At 35.7% G+C, this 21,945-nt stretch overlaps 1 protein-coding gene across 6 annotated transcripts in view; it reads right to left on the bottom strand.

The window, feature by feature from the left end:
• The window catches only part of LYST (lysosomal trafficking regulator), a 200,495-nt gene that overhangs the window by 110,521 nt on the left and 68,029 nt on the right, over nt 1-21,945 (bottom strand). For all 6 annotated transcript variants that reach the window (XM_021073151.2, XM_084996832.1, XM_021073152.2 and 3 more), the window contains exons 7-16: nt 21,722-21,883; nt 20,021-20,177; nt 17,306-17,532; nt 16,761-16,827; nt 10,470-10,579; nt 8,396-8,822; nt 5,408-5,552; nt 4,283-4,456; nt 1,871-2,031; nt 666-856 (exon numbers count right to left, since the gene is read on the bottom strand). In XM_021073151.2, the coding sequence (XP_020928810.2) occupies nt 666-856; nt 1,871-2,031; nt 4,283-4,456; nt 5,408-5,552; nt 8,396-8,822; nt 10,470-10,579; nt 16,761-16,827; nt 17,306-17,532; nt 20,021-20,177; nt 21,722-21,883 (1,821 nt within the window). The remainder of the gene's footprint in view (nt 1-665; nt 857-1,870; nt 2,032-4,282; nt 4,457-5,407; nt 5,553-8,395; nt 8,823-10,469; nt 10,580-16,760; nt 16,828-17,305; nt 17,533-20,020; nt 20,178-21,721; nt 21,884-21,945) is intronic.

Genomic DNA, 21,945 nt, shown 5'->3' with positions numbered 1-21,945 from the left:
CTAGTTTCTAAAATTAAAAGCTAAATATTATTTTTTTTGGTCTTTTTAAGGCCGCACCCGCAGCAAATGGAGGTTCCCAGGCTAGGGTCTAATCAGAGCTGTAGCTGCTGGCCTATGCCACAGCCACAGCAATGCCAGACCCAAGCCGCATCTACGACCTACACCACAGCTCACGGCAACGCCGGATCCTTAACCCACTGAGTGAGGCCAGGGATCAAACCCACAACCTCATGGTTCCTAGTTGGATTCGTTTCCACCGTGCCATGACAGGAACTCCAAGACTATTCTAAAATCTTAACATGTGCAATTAAATTAATATAATAAAAAATTACTATTTATTTATAAATATGGAAAGGAAACATAATGAGTAATTTTGTAGGCTAATGCACGTTACATTTTCATTATATCAAACATTTTTCTTGAATGATTAGTAACCTAAACTGATAATATAGAAATAAAGTTCCAAGGAAAAGCAATGAAAATTTGAAACCTGAAGACAAATTCTGAGGCCAAAGTATTTCAATTAAAAACACAATTTCTAAGTAAAGAAAATGTTGAGAAACAACAAAGAGAAACTTTAGAAATCTAACATACAGCTAGTAACACATTCAATAAACATATCTAACAGTTAGTATAAAGTTAAAACTTATAAAATGAAAACTTACAATTAAAAGACCAATGTCCACATCTTTTTTGGTCATAAAAAGTTCTCTGATTTGTTCACATTGCAAAATTTCTTTATTAATGTATCTGGAATAGTCACTCATAGGCTTGCCATATTTACACGGCATTATGGATGTATAGTTGGGTCCACAAGCATATAAATAAAATGCCTCTTGTGAACCAATTTTAGCTCCTGGATAGCAAAAAACAAAGTTACTTATTTAAAACACTTCAACCAAAATTTCTCATAAAAAAAAACAAGAAACCAAGAGGGTTTTTTTGTTGTTGTTGTGTTTTCTTTTATTTGTTCACTATATCTTACAAATTGATAAAGCCTCAATTTCCAAATTGGTGTAATGAGTAAATAACCCATAGCAACTACAGATGTAAGATGAATTAATGTGGATACATATATAAAGCTTAAGTGTAAAGCTCTTGATAAAGTCATGAAATTTCTATTTGCTCCTTACACTTAAAATATGGTATTTATTTATGGTATTTATTTATTAGGCCACTGCATGAAGCAGCTTGATGTAGGACTTCAGTTTCTAGACCAGGCATTGAATCTGGGCCACAGCAGTGGAAGGGCAAAATCCTAACCACTAGACCACCAGGGAACTCCTTAAAAGAAGGTTTTTTTGATTTGTTTTGGAAGCTATATCTCAGCAAATCCTTTTTAAAATGCCCCCCATTTTGTAAATGGAAGCTATATCTCAGCAAATCCTTTTTAAAATGCCATATGGATTGGTGCCTTTATTCCTTCCATCCATCCATCTATTCAATAAGCACTGTCTGAATGTTACTATGTGCCAGATTTAGTGATAAAGCATATATTTCTTCTTTCCCTGAAATTTGGTATTTTTACATAATATACTAAAATTATAAATAGAAGAGACAACCAGTCTGTTTACCTGTCAATAATGCATTTTCCAGGATTATAGAATTGATTTAACATAAGCTTCTCTTTTTGGGAGGGGGTGGGGTAGGATGTGCACCTCTACATTAAATGTATGTATCGATTATAAAAAACACCTAGATTACAAAAATGTTATTTTAAAAGTACACCTTTGAATCTAGAAAATACAGTACTTATTAAGCATAAGTGAAGGAATAGGGATTAGTATTTTATCCAGGATAATTAACTTAGTTTAATACTTGTTAACTAAAAGAAAAATCTGGAAAGGCTTCAAGGGAGAAAAAAATATACCATTGAAGAGGAGTAAATTTCCCAGTTCCCATCTTCCAGCCAATTGTAAAAACTCTTCTTGGGATGATAAACAATGGCCAATCATGCAAAATGTTTTATTGCTATCAGACGACAAACTTGTTTTTCTTGGAAGCATAAAATCCAAAGTAACATCAGGTTTCCTATGTTAAAAACAAAGTGAAATCAATTATTTCAGTGATGACTAGGCATTTTTAAAGGTCTAAATGTTCAATGATGGGAAATTCTTGAACAAATTTCTTGGGTCAGAATAAGATAGCTGGTGATGGGGAGAGAGGAGGACTGATTCCGTTGTCGGTTGGTCTAGGATGCTGGTTGTCCACAAGCCCCTGACAGAGGGGAGCAGGACAGAGAAGGCTGCTGATCCTACATCAGGACCTGGGACATTCACTGCAAGTTCTCTTTGCCACTTAGCTTCTGCATATTCACCTTCCTGGTTTACAGATACGATCTACCACCTCCCCTGGTTTTACCGCGAAGCCCCCATCTCAAATCTGAGGTCCTCTCTGAAGGCTTCAAAAACTAAGCAGAAAAAGAATGATCACTTCTTCAGGTTTTGCCCTGACTAGGCACTGAAATGCCAGTGCTTTTGTGCATCTTTTGTGGTTTTTTTTTTTTCAATGCTAAGTTATCACAAAGCTTTTGATTGGTCTTTTCCTTTTCTTCATGGATAAAGATTACAGGAGTTGTTACAAAAGGCAGAGTAGGATAAGGTAAAGTAATGCTTTCTCCTGGAGAGACACACGTGATGGGACAACTTCATCAGCCAGCTGAAACCACAGAGCTCTATCCCCATTTTTGAAATGGTTTAAACTCCATATTAAGATAATGAAGGTAATTTATAAAGACAACATTTGTGAATAAGACAAAGGATTTAGAATAAGCTAATAATGAAAAATTCTAATATGTTGTATGTATATTTATTTAAAAGCTTCCCCTAAAGCTTTCTGTTTCATATCTAACACAAATTTAACTTTTTTTTTGCTTTTTATGGCCACACCTGTGGCATTAGGAAGTTCCCAGGCTAGGGGCTGAATGGGAGCTGCAGCTGCTGGCCTACGCCACAGCCGTAGCGATGCCAGATCCTTAGCTCACCGAGCAAGTCCAGGGATCTAACCCACAACCTCATGGACACTAGTCAAGTTTGTTACCGCTAAGCCACAATAGGAACCCCTAGGAATTTTTATAATAAAGGAAAGATGGGAACCAACTTTTTTTTTTTATTAAGGTATAACTGACATACAACATTACAGTGAGATAACTTCTATTACTGTACAGGCATCTTTCTTGAACCAACTCAATGGCTGTGCTGAAACAGTACTGCCACCTAGTGGCATTATGACTTCATACAGTTTTTAAGGATAGACAAAACCTACTGCAGGTTCATGCCCATTCATTTTTCTTTCTCCTTATTCAACTTAGACTATTCCTTCTGGCCAGGTTTGGTCCTTCCCCATGTTTCCAATTCTATATTCCCTTTCATGCTATTTCATTCAATAAAATGCTTCCCACTCTTACAAAACCAAGGTAACTTATAGCTCTCTTGGGGCTAAATTTTATAAGATATTCCATAAAATGTTTCTTATTATCTCACGATTCTGGTTTGTAAAAGTCATATAGTACTACAGCCAAAACTACCACCTGGTGTATTTCTAGGACCTTATCTTAATCTATCACCTTACACTCACTGGCTTATATTTTACTCTAGTCACTACTTTCTTTTGATTAATTTAGGTATCAGTTTTATTAGCCACTTAATATAAATAATTCTTTGTGGATTCATTTTATAATATGTGGCCTTGAAGGACTAAATTATAGGTTTGGTTCCTTGTTATAATTTACATTTCATATAAATATCTAAACGTTCAGATTTCTGCATACTCCCCCAAACCCAAATATTAATTTTCAACAATTACTTCCATGGGAAATTAATTCCACATGAAAGAGATAAATAGGAAAAAAATCTAACTTTGACAGATTCCTAAATCAATATACAGTAAATTTTACAGTTTTCTGTAATCTGTTTCAGAAGCTGTAACAGAATAATTAAACTTGCAATTGTGGAGTTCCCGTGGTGGCGCAGTGGTTAACGAATCCGACTAGGAACCATGAGGTTGCGGGTTCTATCCCTGCCCTCGCTCAGTGGGTTAAAGATCCGGCGTTGCCGTGAACTGTGGTGTAGGTCGCAGACGCGGCTCGGATCCCGGCGTTGCTGTGGCTCTGGCGTAGGCTGGTGGCTATGGCTCCGATTAGACCCCTAGCCTGGGAACCTCCATATGCCACGAGAGAGGCCCAAGAAATGGCAAAAAGATAAAAAACAACAAAAACAACAACAAAAAAAAAAACTTGCAATTGTAACTAAGGCTAATACTATTTACTAGAAATGTTTCATACCTCTGTCCAGAGACCCATATGGAGATTTTCCCATGGATATTCTTTTTCCCTTGGGGCTGCTGTAAGTAGGTGAGTACTAAATGTTGCCACTTGCTTGGGAGGAAAATATTCTCCTGTGATTCAACCTGTGCTAGTAAAACAGCTTTCATGTCATCATTTGAATCCATGCACACACTACACAAAAAGAGAAAAGGTATAGGCTGAAAACATGAAATCTCTGGTCTCAGTATTTAACATGTATAACAACTATAATTCTAGATATTTATGTGAAATTAAAAATCAGTTCTATTATTAAACTAACTTGAAAAGTCAGTAGGTCTTTGTTTTACAACATAATCTGTTGAGTTACTGTATTATACTATTACCTCAATTCATGAACTAAAATTTGTCTCAATTGCTGGGGTTAACAATTTGGGCAATAATTTTCAGAATCTGATTTTCAGAAAAAATTACTACTGCCTGTATAGTCACTGCTTTTTAGACATTGCAGTATAATATTTGGTTCATACAAAAATTAATATATTTCACATGTAAATGTCTAAATGCCAGATGTATTGTTGGTTTAACCTACTTTGGGAGATTGCTAAGAGCATTAAGATATAATTTATATAAATAGTAACCTTCATGACATTTACAGAGCAGAGATCCCTCAGAACCATATTTAAAGTTTTATAAAAATAGTTAATACCATTTACACTCACTCAATACAAATAAAAAACTTGTATTTATATTAGTTAACAAAGGAGGTAGGAAAAAAGGACAAGATTGCAAGGAGAACCTAAGCTTAATAGATAATGGCTATTAAATATATATTTTGCATGAAAAACAGCTGCCTGATAATAACATCATAAGACCACTGCAATCTGATAGAATACTTTCATGGATAAGACTTCAGTAAGTATTTGGTCTAAGATACAACTAAGAATTACCATAAGCTAGGTAAGTTTAATTACAGATTTCTAGAAAGAATAATATATTGCTACACAGATTAATAACTGCTGAAAATGTATCATCTTTTAACAAGAATTTTATTTTGCTGTAATGATCTTTATTAGATTTCACATTAAATTACATAAATTATTTAAATACATGACCTGTCCGTGGGGGGCTGAGGATAATTATTACCGAAAGATAAAAGTGCCGCTGTGGGGATCAGCCCACACTTGGATCATCAACGCTTTGGATCCCAATGAAATCATATGAATACAGCCTTCTTCAATGAGTCTTTCACCAGGATTTATGTACTCTGCACCTTCTGGTCTGCTGTTCTCTAAGAGAAAAAGATGTTAGAATGATCAGTTAGGCAGTTGATAAAAACTGAGTGGAAAAATGAATCTGAAAAGAATGCAAAGCATGGTTGTTCAACTGCAGTAAATTATCTACCTGGAATGTCTGAACCTGACCCATTCCAGACAACATTTCCAAAATTTAGATTCTAACACCAAAATAAGCACAAGGAGTTAAAACAGCAATTGAGTGCAATAAGAGTTATTGAACATTTTAAAATATACGATAACGAGGGCTAATTGTGGAAATGAACAGACTGCTGTGATGTCACTGTGGTGACCTATTACTGTCTGTGCCTTGATTCTTTTATGGGTGGACTGGGTCACTGTGACGTCAGGGCCCCACACCCCACTGCCACATGCTGTGCACTACCAAAAATCCCTACAATTATTACAATAGCATGCCCTTTAAAAAACTGACATTGAAATTCCCTTTAGAAAAATTGTGGAGTTTGAACATACTCATTGTTTAGATTCCATGATGCATGATCTCCGAATGCAAGTGCTACATGATCTGAAACTCTGCCATGTGTTTCTAAGGCAAGCAGAGGTAAATGCTCTAAGCTTTGGGCCATCTGGTTATGGATTCTGACTTCTCTCTCTCTCACTACTTAAACCCTAGCACTATCCTGGTCCATGCCATCTATCACTATGACTCATGATCTTATGTAAAGCTATGTTACTTAAGATGCACCAAAATACAAAATGCATGTCCAAAGGCTCAGACTTTTAGAGAAGATAAACACTGCCAGTTATTACACTGCATATATTAGACTGCTGCCAATTTTCTGTGGGTACAGCCACTAATAACTTTTAAGAATAACCCCTTTAGCAATGATAACAGTCTTAAAAAAAGATTTAAATTTATTGATTATTTTGAGGACTACTGCCCGAGATATATAAGATGTACAGAAATCATATCTGATGTAATATTTAAAAAATATTTCCATACCAAATCTGAATTTGTATAAATAAAAGACCAGAACAAAAACTAGTGTCTGCCCAGGAACTCAGAGCAGTAATACTATAAATATTTCTTCAGTCGGTGCTCATGAAAATCTTGTGAGGTAAGTATTACCATCCCCATTTTGAGGGTGACGGAGCTGAGATGCTAAGAGGTCAAATAACTTCCTCAGTGGCACACAGCTGGTTTAGTGGCAAAGGATGTGTTATCACTGTAATGTTGTCCTCATCTCTCTTCAAATTTTTTGTGTATATACTATTTTTAAATGTTCTTTTAAAATGTTTATGCAAATTATCTTTCAAAAACACATTTTCTAATACATCTTTACAATAAGAAATTTTTAAAATGTTCCCAACACTTACTTTTCTTAGGTCATTGTTTATAAATATACACATTTTATGAGATGTATATTTATATTTATGCTGACATTTATAAGATATAAATATCCACTTTATAAGAGACTGTTTACATTGTGATTACTCCCACTTGAAAAGGTGAGAAAGAAGAGTTCCCTTTGTAGCTCAGAGGCTTAAACACCCGACTAGTATCCATGAGGATGCAGGTTCGATCCCTGGTCTCACTCAGTGGGTTAAGGATCCAGCGTTGCCACAAGCTGTGGCACAGGTCACAGATTCAATATGGATCTGGCAGCCGCAGCTCTGATTCAGGAAGTTTCCTAGCCTGGGAACTTCTGTGTGTCAGATTTAAATCCCTTCCTATCACTTACCAGCGACATATACTGGTCATGCTGCTTAATGTCATCTGCAAATTTGGACAGTATGAGCACTCGCCTTACTGAACTACTGTGAAGATTAAATATACATATGAAAAGAGCAAAGTGATGCACCAGGAAGCTCTTGTGTCTACATTAGCATCGACACCAGTACTATCACATGTATACTGCTCAGAGCTATCAACTCATAGGTGGCAAAATTCAATTCACAAGAGAAAACACTATAATTACCTGAAACGTCAACTCATCTGCTAAGATTTCTCAAAAGTTCAGGGTCCTGGGCTAACCTATAGAAGTACATAAATATGCTATAATAACTTGGCTATATGTCAGTGGAACAGTAGATTCAGAGCTCCCACTGGGAATCAGGTGACACTTCCCAGCCTTCAGTCTTCACAGTGTCACTGAGGTTTTCCTTTCCATCTGTAGGTCAATGGTAGAAGACCCCCACACACACTCCACCCCCACCATCTTTGGAAACTAGGCACTAGGAAGAGGCCTAGTGTCCTGAAACAGAGGCTCCAGTGCGGTGGTAAGCTTTGTGGAATGAAGAGTTTTGGAGGCCAGCACCTCCATCTAATCATAACCCCCTTAAACATCTCTCTTATTTAGTCATTTCATCCATTCCATAGACCCTAATTCCTATCACCCTACTTTGTAACAAGTGGGTTCTTCCTACCTAGCAGTTTCACAGTAGCGTAACAGCAGTTCGATCAGTTATAGAAAGAACTAGAATGAAATTTACTCTCACTCTGGAGGTTGGCTGATGCATTTAGACAGTCTGTGATGGGAACTAGGAGAGAGATGCTGTTGTAAGATATAGCATAAGAAGAAGAGCGTGAACTACAAGAGAGGTGAGACGAACTGGAGGTGGACTCTGGATGAACAGGAGCTGGGAAACAGACAGCACAAGGACGGAAAAGTGGCAGAAGTGTTTTATCTTTTTCTTTTCAGTAATAGGGTCAAGAAAGAAGCAGGAAGTGGGATGGTGACCCCACAGGCTTTGGAGAGTGGGAGCCTGGCTGCTGTTACTAAGGCAGCCCATGTGAAGAACAGGCTGGGAATAAGTCAGAGCAGTGCTGCGTTCCCCACGCTCAGCTAGAGCTGCTGTCTGTAAACTGCCATCATACCTGTTTCATCAAAGCTACTATCCCGCAAGATTAATGATTTGTTTCTTTTCTTTATCTTCTTTCCTTTTTCTGTGGTGCTCTCAGCTTCATGGATACACTCCACATTAAACCACAGCGAGACACTGAAACCATCTGACAGGTGTGGCCAACAGTTCTGTCCCAGTAGCGGCAGGTGCACGGGGGCTATGTGCCAGGAGGAGAGCAGCTGCTGGGGGAAACCGTCACTGTCAGCCTCTTTCCTGCTCCGAGAAACTCGTGCTCTCCTCAGTAATCCCATGGCCTTGCTGTTGAGAATCCCAGGACCCTTTTGTGATGAAACACCATTGCTTAAATTGGGAGTATGCAGGAAAGGAAAGGTTAGATATTGTGAAGGACTCATAGCAATGTCACTTTCAACAATTCTGAGAATACCTAGAAGAAGAATTTCCTGGAAAAAAAGAAAATCAAACAAAACTTTACAATCATGTTACAAGGTACATAATAATCAATTCCTGTTAAAATACCTCTCTATCTACCATACCATTAAATTTCCTTTATTGCGTGTCTGTAGTTAAGATAAAATATGAAATAGAGATTTTAGTCTTAAAATATGTAATCTCTTGTGGCTAATCTGTTTTAGATTTAGATGCTTTTAAGATACAAACCTGTAAGGTTATAAATTGGTTTTAAGTATTATAAATACAATAATTATATCAAGGATCATTTCTACTAAAGAAAGTTTATTTCTAAGCACACTATAGTTGCTTCTCTCAATTATTTGTTTTTTCATTTTTTTTCAATTATTTTTAAATGAAGGCTATAACTACGGACTCTACAAATACTACAGATTTCTAAATGGTATTTACAGCATGACTGACTATATAAAATTGAGTGCTTAACTACTTTCTACCTTATTTTAAAAGGCTTTTCCCTAATCAAATAAATTTTTGTTCATCCCTATTTGGTAAACAAATAGGTTTTCAGGTTCTATTTATAATTACAGGTTTTTGGTTAAACTGAAAAGCAGAATGTATGGGAGAGATGAGAGGAAATGAGCATTTAATTAAAGGGAAAAGCAATGACTAAGGAGACAAATAAAAAAATAGAAGACTAACCTAGTACAATGTGCTACTCAGGCCTAAAATAACATATAATGTTGATTATCACAATGAAAAATGAACTCAGAAAAACAAAATAGAAATGCTCCATGAATATACAGTTAGTTCTAAACTGTCTACCCTGGTGGTCTTGGTGTCGTGTTCCACAGAGCTCCCTCGGAGTTTCCAAGGTCTAAGTGTGGTGGTGACACAGGCAGGGCTCAGGAACATCCAATCCTCCTGCCTCAAAGGAAGTGGCTCCAAGTTTTCTGGTTTGTTTTTGTTTGTTTGTTTGTTTTCTTTTTGGGGCCACACCCACAGCATATGGAAGTTCCCAGGCTAGGGGTCAAATCAGAGCTGTAGCTGCCGGCCTACACCACAGCCACAGCAACCCCAGATTTGAGCCGTGTCTTCGACCTACACCACAGTTCATGGCAATGCTGGATCCTTAACCCACTGAACGAGGCCAGGGATTGCACCCACATTCTCATGGATGCTAGTGGGGTTCATTAACCGCTGAGCCACAAAGGGACTTCTGGTTTTCTGTTTTATTTGCTTATGCTTCTATTCAAAATTTCATTATAAAAGTGGTTTCTCAGCAAGGAACAGTCTAAAGGTCACTACACTGCACCAGTGAACAAGCAATAGAAGGTAACTAAAGAGTGGATGATAATTTTCTTTAAAAAAGGGTAACCCTCAAAAAGGTTAGAACTGCTTATAATTATCTTTAGTAATGAAAATTATTTAGCATTTCTTAAGCACAAAGATTGGGGTGGCATGGGGTAAAGAGACTATGATCCCAGTGATAAGTCTGGTTAGCTAAAAGAGGTGAAATGGTTAAAACTGTGCAAATAATAAAATAATTGAGAATTTCTCACACAATAACATGGAGCTGACTATATAATAATCACTACATCAAAAGAGGGACCTTAGAAATTTCTAAATAATAAAAAAAATTCTACTAGGTATCAATGAAAAGTGTTAAATTATATATTTACTGTACAAGGAGATTTCTCCAGAAATATTCTCAAAAGAAGGGTTAGCTCTTCTGAACATGTTCTTGAACTCATCAAAGATACCAAAAGATCCACCAGTACTCTCTGGCATGCTAAATTAAAGAGAGAGGAGAAAAATTAAAGCCAATACACAATTAAAGGAACTGAATAAGCAATTTCATTGACAGAGATCAAATATTATAGTCATATCTTAAATGTATTATAAATAATCTAATAATACAAAAATCTGCTGAAGAAACAGCAATATTATTCAATTTAAACCAAGTAACCAACTGACAAAAAAATAATAAAACCATTTTTTCTTAAAGGCTGGTTAGATTCAAGTAAAATACAGGTATTATTTTTTAAGAGATGAATAAATTAATATATTTCTTAAATAAACTGACACTGTCAGGTAATGTTTAATTTGTAACTATAACTTCTTAAATAGAAAATTAGATGAAATAGTAAAGATTATGAAAACACTGAAATATCATAATGATTAGTTTGAACATTTTCTTTATCATGGGGTTTAGCAGGAAATATAATTGGTAGTGTACAATTCATAGAACCTTTTACAGTAAAATAGTAACTATTATTTGTAGCACACATTACAATGATCAAAGTATATTTACATGCATTATCTCAGCTGATGCTAACAAAAAAAATTCCTACACATTAAAGATTATCTCCATTTTGGACATGACAAAAATAATCCTGATGTGAAACTTGAGAATGGAAGCCATGATTCAGCAACATTTTGTAGAAGCAGTGAACTGATACAGTAGTCTAAGAGTAGATGTATCTAGAAAGAAACTTGCAACAAAACTATAAAACAGCATAGACTTTATCCTGTAAGTAATATAAATACGTTAAAGGTTTTAGAGTAACAAAGCAGTACAATCAAAGTAAAGTGGATGTGCCAAAGGGAAGGTTCCAATTCAAAAACAGGGGAATAGAGATATACATACAAATACATATATACTTGTCTTTGTTCACTATTGAAAAGCTGCTGAACTAAAGGTACAGAATTACAAAAAGGAAGAAACCTGTAACAGGAAAAAAAAAAAAAAAAAAGGAGGGGAGGCAGTGGGCAGTGGGAACACATCAAGTGAGAGATTTAAAAATATTTCTTGAAGATGGAAAAATAGATAAAAGAGAAAGCTGCAGCCTAGGATCTCTAGGCTCAGAGGAATGGAGGGCCAATCAGTCCAAAATCTGGACAGGAAGTAAGAACAGGGCTGCAAACACAGGGGTTCATAACAGGCCTGTCTGTGAACATCCACCTCTCTCCTGGTTTCTGAGTGTAGAGCACAGATAACTCACCTTTTACCCTTATGCCACCGACCTGTTAACTTTTCTCTAAAGACCTGAATGAACTGTCAGAGTAAAACTGAGATGTATGGTGGGATAGGAGCATCAGAGCTACCAAGTACAAATGCAAGTCTGCAGGCAGACCAAGTTGCCTAACCAAGGCGAAAAACAGGAACTGAAGTAAGCCTGAATGCCACTCACCAGGCCATGCACCCTGGCATTGGGCCATGCTGCTGGATGAAGGTATGCCTTCTTTTTAGCATGAAGACACTATTTGCTTACCAAGCTCTACGTTTTTCTAATGTACACAACATGCCACATGGGGTAACAGTGGCCCTACAGCCACCCCTCCACTCACAAAGTAAAGCATTATTATTGTACTTTGGGAGCCCCTATCATCTACTGGCACATCCACACCCACATTCTGAGCTCTTCAACAGAATGTCCATTCAGGGTGTATGCCAAAAAGCAAAACAAATTTACTTTCGAAACATTAGAGGAAATCACCAACAGCTTTCTTCAGTAGAAGTGGGCAACAAAGGTTCACAAAATACTCAAGAAACAGCAACATAGAAGAGAAAAACCAAGATATAAAAAAAACCTGATAAGCTGAACACAGAAGAAACTAGGATAATTAGGGGGAGGGAAAAATCTTTAAAAAAGGTTAATTACTATATATGTAATTACTATATATGTGTGTGTGAAAGAAAATATTACATCCTTGTATGAAAATGGAATAGCTACAAAACAATCAAACAAAAAGGTGCTCTTAAAAATTAAAAGGTAATTGGCAAAATTAAAAATTGAATAAAAGGTTGGACTATGATCGAAGAAATCTCCCAGAATACAGTACAAAAAGAGAGTAGATAATAAAAGAGATAAGACATATGCAAAATCAATCCAAGAAGGCATGAGATTACAATTAGAATTTAGAAAAAAAGAAAGCAGAGAACATGCAAAGGAGAAAATTATTTTTAAAAATAATAAATCATTGTGAACATGGGTTAGACCTTCCTAGATATACCTAAGGCATGACAATGAAAGCTGAAATAGATGAACCAGACTTCATCAAAATAAAATTTGTACTTCAAAGTATACCATTAGAAAGTGAGAGGATAAGCCAAACAATGGGGGAAAATATTTGCAGATCACATATTTGACATGGGGCTTTTATTTAGAACACATAAAAATCTCTTACAACTCAATAATTAAAAACATAAATCACCCAGTTTAAAGATGGTTAAAGGATTGGATAGAAATTTCCCCAAAGAAATCCAAAGAAAATACAGAAATGGCCAACTCCACATGAAAGTATGCTTATCATTAGCGATCAGGAGGAAAAAAAATCAAAGTCATGATGAGATATCACTTCACACTCACTAGGATGGATACAATTCAAAAAGACAAATATGTATTGGCAAGGATGTGAAGAGATTAGAACCCTCATATATTGTTGGGATGGAGTGGTGCAGCCACTTTGGAAACCAGTCTGGCAGTTCCTCAAATGGCTAAACACAGAGTTACCGTAAGACCCAAAAGAAATAAAAACATATGTCCATGTAAAAACTTGTACGTGAATGTTCATGGCACCATTAGTCATAGTGGAAAAAAAAAGTAAATCAATGCAAATGTCCAAATATCCATCAACTAATGAATGGATAGATAAAATACAACAGAATATTATTCAGCCAAAAAGAAAGAAAAGGAAGGAAGGAAGAAATGAAGCAAGGGAGGATGAAAGTAACTTTATGGGAAAGAAATCTGACAAACAGTGTTTAAACCAGGTGATCAAGGTTAATATCAACAGTCATAAATCATCTTGGAAGTATGTACCCTTGATATAATGAAAACGGCACTTTACCTCTATGCTTTTCCTCCAAAAAGCCATATCCCCATATCCCAGTGTAATCATGATTTCTTACAGAGGTGCCAGGACCACTCAATGGGAGGGGAGACTTCTCAACAAATGTTTCTGGGAATATTGGAAATCCACAAACAAAGGAATGAAGTTGAACCCTTACCTAGCACCATACAAAAATGAACTCAAAATGGATCAAAGACCTAAACTTAAGCACTAAAATTACAAAACTCTTTGAAGAAAATGTAGGAGAAAAGTTCGTGACATAGGATTTAGGAACAATTTCTTGGATATAACACTAAAGGCACAGGCAACAAAAGAAAAAAATAGACAAACTGGACTTCATAAAAATTTAAAACTTTTGTGCATCAAAGAATACTATCAACAGAGTAAAAAGGCAATCCAAAGAGTGAGAGAAAATATTTTCAACTCACAAGCTGATGAGGAATTAATAAGAAAAATATATGGATAACTTCTAAAACTCAGTAACAAAAAAATATCCTGACTTAAAACGAGGGTAAATTGGAGTTTCCATTGTGGCTCAGTGGTAATGAATCCGACTAGTATCTATGAGGACAGGTTTTCAATCCCTGGCCCTGCTCAATGGGTTAAAGGATTCGGCATTGCCAACAAGCTATGGTATAGGTTGAAGATGCAGCTCAGATCCAGCGTTTCTGTGGCTATGGCATAAAATGGGCCAGCAGCTGAAGCTCTGATTTGACCCTTAGACTGGGAACTTCAATATGCCATAGGTGCAGCCCTAAAAAGCAAAAAAAAGGGGGGGGGAGGTAAAGGATTTGAACAGACATTTCTCCAAAGAATATATACAAATGGCTAACAAGTACATGAAAACACAATTAACATCACTAATCATTATAGAAATGCAAATCAAAACCACAGCAAGATGCCACAATAATGAGAAAAACATCAAATTCCAGTATCACTGTCCATTCTGCAGTATGAGCAGTTCTCAAAATTCTTAAGGTCATCAATCGAGGAAAATCTAAGAAACTGTCACAGACAAGAGGAACCTAGGAGATCTGACAACCAAATGTAATGTGTATCCTGGATAAGATCTTTAAACAAACAAAAAAAAATTATGTAAACATTAAGGCGATCTGAATAAACTATGGACTTCAGTTAATGTATCAATATATGTTATTAATTACAAGAAATATATTATACTAATGTTAACCTGGGAACTCTGTAATAGTTGCTCAATCTCTCTGTAAAGCTAAAGCTGTTCTAAAAAATAGAGCCTATTAATAAAAAATTAGGAGTTCCCACTGTGGTTCAGGGATAATGAACCCAACTAGTATCTGTAAGGAAACAGGTTCGATCCCTGACCTTGCTCAGTGGGTTAAGGATCTGGCGTTGCTATGAGCTGTGGTGTAGGTTGTAGACATGCTCGGAGCTGGCGTTACTGTGGCTGTGGTGTAGGCTGGCAGCTACAGCTCTAATTCGATCCCTAGCCCGGAAACTTCCATATGCCACAGGTGTGGCCCTAAAAAGACAAAATAAATGAATAAAATTAAAAATTAAAAAGCAATCCACACTAAATCAAAATAAAATAGGGAGTTCTCTGATAGCCTAGTGGGTTGAGGCTTCTATGTTCTCACCACTGTGGCTCTGGTTGCTGCTGCTGTGCAGTGTTGGTTCAATCCCTGGCCAGGAATTCCCACATTCTGGCTGTGTGGCAAAAAAAGAAAAAAAAAAATAAACACACAAAAAAAGCAAACCCAAGAGAGAACCTGAAATAAATGTTGCAACTATCAAAAATGAAATGAAATAAAATGAAACAAACAATTTTTTTTAAACCTTAAGTACTGAGACATGCTACAGCGTGGGTGAAAATATTATGCTAAGTGAAAGAACCCAGTCATAAAAAACCCCCCACATATTCCATTTACGTGAAATATTGAGAATAGGTAAATCTATAAGACAGGAAATAGTTTGTGATCGCCAGGGGACTGGGAATGTGTGTGGAAAGGCTAATGTGAATAGGGAGTGACTGGTAAAGGGTATGGGGTTTTTTGGGGGGCAGTAAAAATGTTCTAAAATTGATAACTCTGAATCTACTAAAAAAACACTGAATTGAATACTTCAAATGGGTGAATTGCATAGTATATTAATTATATCTCAACTATACTGCAAATATATTTCAAGCATATGAATTATATCTCAATAAACTGTTATTAAAAGGTAATGGAAAAGAATTTCTCAGGACTAGGTTGGATATAAATCTTCAGATCAAAGGGTCCACTAAAGTGCCTAACACAATAAATAAAAATATACCCACACATTAAATAAGTAAATGGGGGAGAAAGGAAAGCTTTTCCTTTCAGTACAATTCCAATTAATAAATGAAGAAGGAACGATGGAAATAGAAAATTACTATTTGGCAAACACCACAATATTAACCGTTTCAGTCAAAAATCATCAGTGGATGCTAAAATTAGTGGGTTAACGTACGATTAAAAAAAGGGGTATTTCCATAGTCTCAAGTTATCTCCCCACAAGATAATTGTGAATAATAAAGAGAAACTACTAACTTTACAATGGAAACACCTAGCAAAACAGCACCTTAACCAGGTGACTGAAGTCAACATTACCAGTATTGGTATCATCACATCAATTCTAAGGCATGCCTGCCATAACTCACATAACTTGAATTTAATCACGAGAAAATACCCAACAAACCCAAATTTACATTTTGTGAGTATTAGCCTTAATTCTCCAAACAAAATTTAGGTTTCTCCAACCAAAGACTAGGTTTCTATCTAGTATATATAATATAATCATATTCTATATGAACTTCTCAAACATCTGTGAAAGTACAGAGTGGAATAAAGCAGCAACAGAGTATTTAGACTGGGTTGGAGTCCTCGCAATGCCACTTCCGATGTATATGACCAAACAACTCATCTAGTCCTTGGAATCAAGATCTTCCTCTCTGTAAATTCAAGATACTTACACTATGTCTACAGCATTGGGTGGTTGTGAGGACGAAAGAGGTGAAACCATAGAGCCCTATGCCGATGGAAGCCATTACTGTTAGCTCTTCATTTCACATAACAAAATTATTTCAAAGCAATTGTTTAAAACTAATGTTTTCAACGCACCTTGAAAATCAGAATCAGCCTGTGTTAAAATACTCAAGAACCCTCCTAAAAGATTTTTCACAGTTCCCTGAAGATTAAAAAACAAAAACATAAGAAATTAAGCTTTACTTCATGAAAGCATGAAGAAACTGTAATATCATAATAAATTACTTGATAGTCTATTGTATATACATATCTAGGTATTTTTAAATAAGTGAAAAGAATGCTATGTGTAGGATTACACATAATTTTCATTTTGATTTTCATTCTGTTTTCAAAACAATGACCATATATTAAAATTAAATGCAATTAAAAAAATCCATTCTCAGAAATATATTAGGATTCTTATTAGTTAGCCAATGACAACATTAATTTTTTATGTTATTTTGGAGAACTAGGGAAATAGTACTAAAAGCATACCACTTGTACTAAAAGCATACCTTAAGGTGTTATAAAAGGTAAATAATCATCTCAGTTTTCAGACTAGTTGGATTAAGTAAGGAGATGAGTAATTGGGGCATGAGTGTGATAAATATTCATTATATTTAACTAAATACATCTTTTACCTGTTGCATGAGTAGAAAAATATTCTTTTCTTTCTGCTTGATGATTTTCAAAAAACTCTCAAATACATGGGCAAGCACATCAAGTTTAGCTTTACCAGTAGAAAGCAAACTTAATTCCAGCATGCAAATCTCAGGATAAATTATTTCCCCTTGAGTGAGGTTTTCAAGTAAGTCATGTGGACTGCTTGATGCACTGAAACTTTCTGCTTTAGGCTTTAAGTCTACCCCTAAAAGGGGAAAAGAAAAGATTATTTTTATTCCCTAAACACTGAATACATATTTCAAATCTTGTTCTCATTTAGGAGATAAATGGCAAAAATGCTATTTATAATAAGATGCTCACAAAACCTTTTATTACTTGACTTTTGATTATAATAAGTATCCTGAATAATCAAATCTATGGATATTTTGAAGATAAATGAATAGCCTTAAAAGTAATTTTGATCTTCACTGGAACTACAAAAATTATCAACAGTAATTTTTATATATACAGATTTAACATACTTTGACATAATTGGGAAAAAAATACTATCACAAACTTTATTTTTTGTCTTTTGTCTTTTTAGGGCTGCACCCATGGCATATGGAGGTTCCCAGGCTAGGAGTCTAATTGGAGCTGTTGCTGCTGGCCTACGCCACAGCCGCAACAATGCCAGATCCAAGTCATGTCTGTGACCTACACCACAGCTCACACCAATGCTGGATCCTCAACCCACTGAGCGAGGCCAGGTATCAAACCTACAACCTCATGGTTCCTGGTCAGATTCGTTTCTACTGCGCCACGACAGGAACTCCCTATCCCAAACTTTTGGACCCCAAAATACCCAAATCAAAGAGCAGTTCATTTGCCTGCCCATATCTCTGTGAAAACAGACTGTTTGGCTATTGGTTGGATGAATTTTATACTCTGTCTTCTTCATAAGTGAGTAACAAACACTGTCTCACTGAATATTATATTTTGGAAAATTTAACTGCTATACTCTTTAAAAAGTTTGTATAGGTAAGAAATATATAAATTTCTACCTAGACCAAAATTCTTTAAGATCTAGTAAGCAAACTTACAAAAGGGAAGGAATTTGCCATTATAAAATCAGGCCCATACTGTGATAAAACTAACACCATTAAATGAATATTTTCTCAAAAGCACCTGCTCAGGAGGTTGGGGGAGGGGGAAATGAAGGAAGGTGGTCCAAAAGTACAAACTTCCAGTTAGAAGATATCTAAGTCCTGGGATGTAATGTACAACATGATAACCATAGTTACCACCACTGTATGATATACAGGAACGTTAAGAGAGCAGATCCTAAGAGTTCTCATCACAATGAGAAGTGTTGTTTTCTTTTCTTTTTACTATATCTATACAAGATGATGAATGTTAACTAAACCTACTGTGGTAATCATTTCACAATATACGTAAGTCAAACCATCATGCTAGACACATGCTTATACAGTGATTAATGTCGGTTATTTTTTGAAACTGGAAAAAAGCAAACAAAAATTGTTTAATAAATCAAGTAAGCTATATGAATATACATGTGTGTGGCTTTCAAATCTGTGGTTGTTCCTTTGTTCTTTTCACTCTCTTTATGGTAAAAAACAAAAACCAAACAAAAACCACCTGCTATGGGTCCATCAAGCTCTTTAAATAGGACATCAGTGATTATTCCCATTCACTCAATGGGGAAGAGAAAACAGACTTGGCAGAAGATAAAGCAGTGTAAACTTTGAGAAGACTATAGCCCTGGCACAGTCATAAGACCATCATATAAAAGATGGAGGCTGCCCATAAACCCCTTGGCTCTGATCAACCCATATTCTCCATTTTACCAAGTTGCAGGCCTGGAAACAAAGGCTTGTATGCAGTGTGGTTCCATCTGAGGACCCACTGGGCTGTGGTGAACTAAGAAGAAATCTATGCCACAGCATCTCTGGATGCCACAAAAAGATGTCTGTGTTCCTTGTGTTATTTAATCTTTGTAACAAACTGCCGGCAGTGGTCTTCCTGTCAATGTCTGCTGGGTAGACCTTTTTTATTTAGGCTTCAGTGTAAACATATCTTCAGGGAAGGCTTCTCTGACCACTCAATCACTATCACATCACCCTGTTTTATTTCTTCATTCTGCTTATTTCTGATACTATTGTTTTATCTTTTCCACTAGAATATATATGAAAGCAGGGACTTCCTCTACCCCATATTCTGAGGCACTTGATCAATGTTTGCGATAACAAGATATACCTTATTGTTTTGAATTGCTTACCAGAATGTCAGAATTTGTTGTCAAGATCAAATGAAATGATGACATAATACATTTCTACATGTATGGCAATACAAAATCCTAAAGTGTTATGATTATGAACCATTTTGTTAAATAACAATTTGACTTGCAGAGTTCCCACTGTGGCTCAGCAGTAATGAACCTGACTAGTATCCATGAAGATGTGGGTTTGATCTCTGGCCTCACTCGCTGGGTTAAGGATCTGTCATTGCTGTGTGCTGTACATCACAGACGCAGCTGGGATCCCACGTTGCTGTGACTATGGTATAGGCAGGAGCGGTAGCTCTGATTTGACCCCTAAGCTGGGAACCTCCATATGCTGCCGGACGGCCTAAAAAGCAAAAAAAAAAAAAAAGACAAAACAAAACCCAAAACAAAACCACCAAAAAAACACTGACTTGGAAATCCAATCACATGTATCCTTTCAGTGATATTTTACCATCATCCCGGGTTTCACTGTCCTCTGGATTGCTTTCACTGTCTGCTTCATAACCTTCTTCTTCAACCAGAAGTTTAAAACTACAACACTGAGAATCTTCAGCTTCTTCTGAAAAATCACCAGGTTGGGATGACAATTCTTCTTCAGGTTGATAACTCTATAAGATCATGTAACCAAAAAGCAAAAGCTGTAATGTTTGCTCATTTCTAGTAAAATGTTTATTTTGCTAGAAATATAAAATATTTCTAATAAATATTTTATTACTCAAAGTATTTATTACTCAAAAGTCATTTTAAGGACAGCCTCAATATTTTCTTTAGGAAAAATTCTTAGGAATCAATATTAACCACTATACGTTATGAAATTCACACAGCATAATTTCCCAGAATCTCTCAGACAACTTGATTAGCAGCTCAAAAAATAGGTGTCCTAACAGAATCAGGTATAGATCATTTCAGTCTTATTGGAAAATAAGCCTAAGAAATTTAATTCTAGTTATATAATAGGAAATAACTAAAAACTAGAATGGGGTAGAATTATACTTACGACTTAATAAAAATTTTTTTTACATATTTGTTCATGAAAAAAGATTTTTTTCATAGGATTTTTATAACTAAAATGTTTCATAAATTAGATAATCAAAGAAGACATCAAAATTTTTCAGATTAATTTTAAGATTTGACACTGCAACTGTCTACATGCAAGCATCTCAGAAATCAAGAGTTCCAGCATTAATTCCCTGTGTGATATCTTACAACATGAAGTTTTCCTTTTCTTACAAAAGTGCTACTAATATCTTCACTTTAGAAAACACACTCAAAGAAGCTCAGAGTACTTTATCATTGCAACAATTAACATTATCATTGCAATTAAAAAAAGGTAGAATAACACTTTTTTTTTTCAATAGGTAGCTATTTTAATCTACCTAGGTATTTTAACATTTTAGGAAGGAAATTTAACATTTCCTAGTTAACCAATTGATTTGGTAACTGAAGTGAAGGTGTAAGTAGTTATTTCAGTAAGTTTTTATATTATGACAAACAGTAACACAAAATATTATTGCAGAAGATGATAAAATGTCTATATATGTCTAGAGGAAGGAACTAAAAGAGAAGTTATATAAAGTTAAGAGACAAGTGACAGCTAAATAACTAAAGGTAAAAATAAAACCTGAAAGGAGGGAAATTAAATATATATCAGAGTTTTAGAAAAAAAAGGTAAAATAATTTTGAGAAGAAATGTTAATATGAACAATTAAAAAATTATGATTGCCATTTTCTATGCAAGTAACTAGTTATTTTTATGCTGAGTGATTTAAAATTAAGGTGAGGAGAATGTTCTGGTATGAGCTGTACCAATATAGGATCAAATAAGACAGCTGAGTCATCACCACCCCTGAATTATCACTTAATAAACTATCTGTTATATGCAAGACTTATCAGATAACACATTTCCATTTTATTAGAAGTAATTCTCAGTAAATTTCCAGGTTGAAGAAAAGCATGTCATATGCTTTTTAATGAGCCTGGGCACCAAGTGAATACAACCCATCCCAGAGGATGGAGATGGGACCCATCAACTCACCTGACCAAAATCCTGGCCCACATGTTCTCACCACGTTCATTGGTATCCTACTCCCCTCCCACACACTTCTGCCTCTGCTAGTCGCACCCAAACCACACAACTCTATGTTGTTCATACCTTCTCAGTCATAGCATCGCTGTGGTCAAAATCTGCTGAATGATTCCCCAATGCAACTCGAAGCAGGGCATCAAATAAAGGCTTTGCTAACTCTGTTTCAATCACCTTTGACTTGGAAAGCTGATCCCTCACTTCAAGCAATATATTTTCCACAGATAAGTTCTAAGGTAAAATGAAAGAGACTAAGAGTATTAATAACATGCTTTAAGAAAAAACAAAACAGT

The sequence above is a fragment of the Sus scrofa genome, chromosome 14 (genome assembly GCF_054392235.1).
Source record: "Sus scrofa isolate SSC_HxYL_T2T_F1_AM1 chromosome 14, Sscrofa_HxYL_maternal_Yorkshire_Landrace_v2.0, whole genome shotgun sequence".
In the NCBI taxonomy this organism is placed as follows: Eukaryota; Metazoa; Chordata; class Mammalia; order Artiodactyla; family Suidae; genus Sus; species Sus scrofa.
This window is presented reverse-complemented; position numbering and strand designations above follow the sequence as displayed.